The 7091-nt window shown below is 56.5% G+C and overlaps 1 protein-coding gene across 3 annotated transcripts in view; it reads right to left on the reverse strand.

Annotated features, from left to right (window-relative positions):
• The window catches only part of PUF60 (poly(U) binding splicing factor 60), a 50625-nt gene extending 45650 nt beyond the window's left edge, over positions 1-4975 (reverse strand). For 2 of the 3 annotated variants that reach the window (XM_014601728.3, XM_014601726.3), the window contains exon 1: positions 4872-4975. In XM_014601728.3, the coding sequence (XP_014457214.1) occupies positions 4872-4898 (27 nt within the window). In that variant the 5' untranslated portion in view covers positions 4899-4975. The remainder of the gene's footprint in view (positions 1-4871) is intronic. The other variant, XM_014601727.3, reaches the window with a different exon arrangement.
• Positions 4976-7091: the final 2116 nt, after the last annotated feature.

The following is a 7091-nucleotide window of genomic DNA, read 5'->3' on the forward strand; positions in this document are numbered from 1 at the left end:
GGCAAGCCAGGTCAAACTGATGTGATTCCTCTTCTGGGCATGCACTGTGCTTGGCATGGGGGCAAGCTAAACTCAAAGTAAAGTGCTGGTTTTATTTTGTTGTACCATAGGGTACAAACCGTACTCCTGTGTTCCTTCTGTTATGCTTCTGCCTCTAATCTCAAATCCCCTGGCAGAAGGGGGAGGACAAAGAAAAAGAGATTTTAAAGGCAACTGGGAGCAACCTATTATGCCTTTACCTACATGTGTAGAGAGGGCCACACAGAAGCTGCCCATGCCACAGGTTGCCTACCCCTGTTCTAGACTGACACTCCAAACACAAAATGCAAGACTGGAGTTCAGTAGCCATGTAGAACAGCAATTCCCAATCTTTTTTGTACTAGGACCCATTTGTAAACATCGATGGCAAGTCCTGACCCAGTGCCCCCAACCGCAAGCCCCAGCTGCCCAGTGTGTGAGGCAGGGGTTGGGTACATGGGGTGGGGGCCCCAAGCTGCCCCTTGAAGACTGGAACTCTGCCAGCCTGCAAGTGAAAAGCCACAGTTCCCCGTGTTGTTTTTTTAAAGGACAATCCATTTTTTTTAAAGTCTGTTTGCAACCCTTTCATATAGTCTTGCTTCTTTTGGGTCATGACCCACAGGTTGAGAAACCCTGATTTAGAAAACACAAAACAGAAAAGATTGTAAAAGTTATACTGCAGGTCTTAGAACCAGTATTATTAGACAGTTAATGCCAGAATGGTCTTTACTTTATCTGGATCTTTATACCCACACTCAGCACTAGGCTTCTGACTGCCTGATAGTACTGAGAGCTTGTTGAAAGGACTCTAAGATTAGAGCAAAAAACAAAAACCCCAAAAAACCCCAGCCCCCCCAAAAGTGACAAAGCAAGACCTTGGCCTGCATTTTTAAGAGCTACAATAAAGCCAGAATCTCTTTGGCACAAGGTCTACTTTTCTATCTGTGCTTTACATTTTGGTGCACTGTACAATACTTATTCAGTCTTAGGCAATTGTCTGTTCCGACAACCTCACTGCACAAAGACTCTGCACTAACTGAAGGGTTTCCATGACAGCTGCTAGTATCTGAACATGACAGGTGTTCACCATAATGGTGTGCAACTGACTTACAAGAAAGGGCCATTTGCTTCACTCAGTCAGTGGTTTATCTATGGAGTACAGAGGAGGAGAGAACTAGAGGCTCCTCTGAGACTTCTTCTTTTTCTCCCAAAGGATACATTTCTCAGCAAAACATCCTCACAGCTAGGGAAAGCTCAGCAGAATTCTCTTCTGTGGTATTTTCACATTAGCCAGAGGTTGCTTAGAAACAAGAGCTCTTCTCAGGGAAGAGTGCAAAACTAACTCCTGATGGCTCACATACCAGAAGTAACCTACACCACAGCATGCTGCTTACTGGTACTGCATCATCTGCAGTGGGTGCTTGGTGGCTTCTAGGCAAAGGTTAAGGCAATGGGCTTGGGAGTGACTCTCACAGGTGTAGGTCATCACCCTGAAGCATTCTGGGTGTCCCCGTTCTAAGTTTCAGGAAAGGCAGCAAAATTAAGAGAATTATTGCTAAAAGGCCCTCAGCTTTAAAGTCAGCTGTTCCCTTGGCCCAAAGTAGAATGCATCATAATACAAAGTTATTGATTTAGACATCTGCAAAGGAAAAAGTGAAAAGGAATTTGAGACCTGTGTGAAAGTGGAGAGTTTTTTGACTGGTATTAGGTTAAGTGATATTTGTTTTTTGTATCTCATGTCCAGGTCATCTCTTTAAAATAGATTATATATGAAAATATCCAAATTAACTAATGAACTGGTCCACAAAGCATTAGGCTTTGATAGAAAGCATCACCATTAACCTAACTGTGTAAAGTCTAAAATTCTAATTCAGCACATCAGGTTCAGTACTGTCATCACCATAATGCATGAACCCTGTGCTGACATACCACATGGTTCCAGGTACCCTATTATACAAAGAATATAAATGTAAACAAGCCAACAAGGGGTTAAAAAAGGTTACAAGGTTAGAACTGTAAAAAGATAGATACATGAACATTTCTAAGAAAAGAAGACAGACAGGACAGGAGGTAGGTATAGAAGGCAAAAGCATCACTGAAGTACACAGGAGAGTAACGAGTTTGATAGATTTCATAGACATTCGGGCTGGAAGGGACCCCGAAGGATCATCGAGTCCAGCCCCCTGCCCCAAGGGTAGGAAGTCAGCAGGGATCACAGGATCCCAGCAAGATAAACATCCCAATGTGTCTTGAAGGCGTTCAAAGTGGGTGCTTGAACCACCTCCGGTGGCAGGCTATTCCAGACCTTGGGGGCTCGGACAGTAACAAAGTTCTTCCTTATGTCCAGCCTGAAACGGCCACGGCAGAGTTTGTGACCGTTCAAACTTGTCACCCCTTGGGGCGCTCTGGTGAACAGACGTTCCCCCAGATCCTGGTGAACATCCCTGATAAACTTGTAGGTGGCCACCAGATCACCTCTGAGCCTGTGCTTTTCCAGGCTGAAGAGTCCCATGGCTCTCAGCCTGTCATAAGGTCTGTTTTCCTGACTTCTGATCATGCACGTGGGTCTCCTCTGCACCCTCTCAAGCTTCTCCACATCCTTTTTGAATTGTGGAGCCCAAAACTGGACACAGTACTCCACCTGCGGCCTCACCAAGGCCGAGTACAAGGGGAGAATGACGTCCCGGGATTTGCTTGAGAAGCATCTATGGATGCAAGCCAGCGTTTTGCTCACTTTACTAGCTGCAGCATCGCACTGAAGGCTCATGTTCATCTTGTGGTCAATCATGACCCCCAAGTCCCTTTCATCCGTAGTACCAGCCAGTTTAGCACTGCCGAGCCTATAAGCATGTTGCAGGTTTTTCCTCCCAAGGTGGAGAACCTTGCATTTATCGGTGTTAAACACCATCAGGTTCTCATCTGCCCACTTTATGAGCCTGTCCAGATCTGCCTGGATCACCCTCCTGTCCTCAGGTGTGGATGCTTTGCCCCAGAGTTTGGTGTTGTTGGTGAACTTGGCCAGTCCGCTTCTGACACCAATGTCTACATCACTGATGAAGATATTAAAAAGTCTAGGCCCTAGGACAGAGCCTTGAGGGGCACCACGACGATTGGCTACCGGCAACCACCACCCTCTGGGTCCTGCTACAGAGCCAATTCCCCAGCCAGCAGATTGTGGTGTGGTCGAGGCCGCAATTAGCCAGTTTTGCCAAGAGGTGATTATGGGATACCAGATCGAAGGCTTTTTTAAGGTCAAGACGTATGACATCAATCTCTTCCCCCTTGTTCAAAAGCAACAAGCGGTATGACAGAAACTAAGGGAGATATGGAAATTCAAAGAGGCGTTTTGCCTGGCGAGAGCATAGACTGGCCGGCCAGACACTGAACTGCAAACGTGAAGTCAGAGAGGGAAAGGGTCTCTCAGGGAATGCACCGTACAGACACAGGCTTGTCATGAAACTGGGTGGGCCACACGACTCTTCTGGCCCGGTTTACTGCCATGAACCCCGGACCCATACAAGAACCCTAGCACCGACTTCAATAACCCCTACAGCTAAGTTACAGCAGACAGGCACATGACTCCACATGAAAAGAGTACGTGTAATTATGCACCTAATCTGTACTCACGGGTGCTACAACTGTACAAGTTGTCAATTTGGTATTTGTAGAGTCAATTTCACATAGTTTTGCATAGCTTTAAAATGAGGCCTTCAATGCCATCTTCGCTTACTGCATTGTTTCCGCAAACCTCACCACATTTTCTGAGAATTAGCAGAAGTCTGTGTGGCTATGACTCCGAATCCCTCTCTCGCTCTTTCACGAACTTGACAGTTGGCCTGAGCTCGGGCCGTTTGTGAAACATACATTTCACGTGGCCACGTGACCAATGGTTTAGTTCGGGGGCATCAGTCGCTCGGGGCCCCGGACAGACCTGGGCTGCAGCGCTCCTCGCAGGCTGGACTAGGACCAACGTCCAGGGGAAGCGGTAAGAGGTGCGGATGCCCGTGCCACCGCGCGCGCTCAAGCAGAGCGTCGGGTACTGCGGGCACGCTCGGAGGAGCGCGCGAATGAAAGACAACTGCAAAAACAGAACACTAAGCGATCACCAAACACCACCCTGCCCCAGACTAACGCGCAGAGGACGCTACGAATGCCCGTCTCCCCGCGGCAGCGCCAGCCCTGCTCTTCGGCGAGCGCCGCGCACGGCGCAGCTTTATCCGCTTCCTCCCACAACGCGCTCCGCAGCCGGCGACTTCGCCGCGCCGCGCCTCCGACTCTGCCCATCGAGACCGGCACACGCTCCCGTCACGGGGCCTCGGATGGAGCTTCCCACCCGCTCCGGGCTGCGCTCCCAAGCAACCCGGCCCGGAGAAGCCCTGCTCAGGCACGCTGGGGGCCACCGCCGGGCACGGGCACGGGCCCGGGCAGCCCACGTCTCGCGCTAGCGCTGAACGATACCGGGCAGCCACGGCACAAGCAGGCGCTGAGCCCGACTCCCCCGCGGGGCAGCCGAGGCGAGCGGCACAAGGAGCGCGGCGCGGCGCGGCCCTGCTCCGGGCGGCAACGCGGGACCTGCCACCCGACCCACAACCCGGCTTCCCGCGAGTTGGGCACGAGCCATTTCCCCAGCCACGGATCGAAGAGAACCGCATCGCCCGAGCAGCCGCGTCCCCGGCCCACCACGGCCAGGCCTCGCGCTGGGACACCCCGCACGCCCGCCCGCCCGCCCGCGCCGCCTCGCGCTGGGTCCGGGCCGCCCCCTCCCACGCGCGCCCGGCGGCCCTGCACAAAAAGGCCCGGCCGCGGCGCGGAGGGTAGGGGGGAAGGGAGGAGGAGATCTGGGCGCCGCTCACCAGGGAGATGGTCGTCGTGGCCGCCATCTTGTCGCCCCGGCCCGCCGCCTGCACGAGCTCTCGCGAGATCTACGGCTCGGAACGAGAAGGAAAGGAAAGAAAACTCTCGCGAGACCTTCCCGTTTTCTGGCCTCGCTCACGGCATCTTGCGAGAGCTGAGGCGGGAACTCTCGCGAGGCCTTTCCTGCGCCTGGCCTCGAGCACGGCTTCTCGCGAGAGTTTTCCCGAGTCGCGCGCTCGGGGTTGATAGGGAGAGACGGGCAACGCAAACCTTGTCGAGGGGCGTGGCCTGCTCGTGGTCCGCCCCAGAGCCTTCCCCTCCCCGTGTAAAGATGTGGGTTCGAGGCCCGGTGGCGGCGGCGGCCCCGCTGAGGGCGGCTACAGCCGGGCTGGGCCGGGCCCTGGCGCCTGTGGCACCAACCATGTGGCCACGTGGTTTCCCCGCCCCAGGCAGCGGGGCCTGGGTCTGGGCCGGGGCCCTGCAGCGCCTCTCCCCCACAGTTCGCGGCAGCGGGATGCTGGCGGCCGCTGTCCTGCCTTCCCGGGGCAGGCGTGGCAGCCGTCCGCACCAGCGGGGTGACGGTCGCCTCGCCTCGGGCTCCCAACCAAGGAGTGAGACTCGCCTGCGCCACGGACAGCAGCCGTGACGGGGTGTGAGGGGGCCTGGAGGGCCGGCGGCCCCTGCCTGCCCCGCTCTGCTGCGGTCGCTCGCGTCCCCGCGCACGAGACCCAGTGCCTGAGACCGCCGCACCGCGACGGCCACCCGAGACCGCAGCATTGGTGTTCGCTCGCTTCCCTGCACCCGAGACCACCGCTCCGCACCGACCACCCGAGACCACCGCTCCACACTGACCACCTGAGACCGCAGCATTGGTGTTCGCTCGCTTCCCTGCACCCGAGACCACCGCTCCACACTGACCACCTGAGACCGCAGCATTGGTGTTCGCTCGCTTCCCTGCACCCGAGACCACCGCTCCACACTGACCACCCAAGACCGCAGCATTGGTGTTCGCTCGCTTCCCTGCACCCGAGACCACCGCTCCGCACCGACCACCCGAGACTACCGCTCCGCACCGACCACCCGAGACCGCGGCATTGGTGTTCGCTCGCTTCCCTGCACCCGAGACCACCGCTCCGCACCGACCACCCGAGACTACCGCTCCACACTGACCACCTGAGACCGCGGCATTGGTGTTCGCTCGCTTCCCTGCACCCGAGACCACCGCTCCGCACCGACCACCCGAGACCGCAGCACCGGCGCTCGCTCGCTTCCTCACGCCCGAGATCGCTGCTCCGCGACGACCACCCGAGACCGCAGCACTGGCGTTCGCTAACTTCCCTGCGCCCGAGACCGCCACTCCGCAACGACCACCCAAGACCAAAGCACTGGCGTTCGCTTGCTTCCCCGCACCTGAGACCCAGTGCCTGAGACAGCCGCCTCGCGACAACCACCTGAGATGGCAGCACCGGCATTTGCTCACTTCCCCACGCCCAAGACCACCGCTCTGCAACAACCACCCGAGACCGCAGCACCGGCAATCGCTCGCTTCCCAGTGCCTGAGACCGCCGCTCCGCAACGGCTACTTGCGACGGCAGCAATAGCGTTCGCTCGCTTCCCCGCACCCGAGACCACTGCTCCGCGGTTGCCACCTGAGACAGCAGCAACGGCATTCGCTCACTGCCCCGCGCCCAAGTCCACCGCTCCGTGACGGCCACCTAAGATGGTAGCACCAGCATTCGCTTGCTTCCCCATGCCCGAGATCGCCGCTCTGCAACAACCACCTGAGACGGCAGGAACGGCGTTCGCTTGCTTCCCCACGCCTGAGACCACCACTCCAAGGCGACCACCCAACCGCAGCAACGGTGTTCGCTTGCTTCCCTGCGCCCGAGACCGCCGCTCCGCAACCACCACCCAAGACTGCAGCAGCGGCGTTCGCTCGCTTCCCAGCACCTGAGACCATTGCTCTGAAACAACCACCTGAGACCGCAGCACCGGCATTCGCTCACTTCCCCATGCCCGAGACCACCACTCCCTAGCGACCACCCGACCGCAGTAAAGGCGTTCGCTTGCTCCCCTGCGACCGAGACCACCACTCTGCGACAACCACCGGAGACCACAGTAATGGCATTCGTTCGCTTCCCAGTGCCCAAGACTACTGCGCTCCCGCTCTGCTCATCTTCACGTCACTCCTGTTCCTGGGTCTCCTCCTCTCCGTCAGT

Source organism: Alligator mississippiensis, chromosome 3, assembly GCF_030867095.1.
Source record: "Alligator mississippiensis isolate rAllMis1 chromosome 3, rAllMis1, whole genome shotgun sequence".
Lineage (NCBI taxonomy): Eukaryota > Metazoa > Chordata > Crocodylia > Alligatoridae > Alligator > Alligator mississippiensis.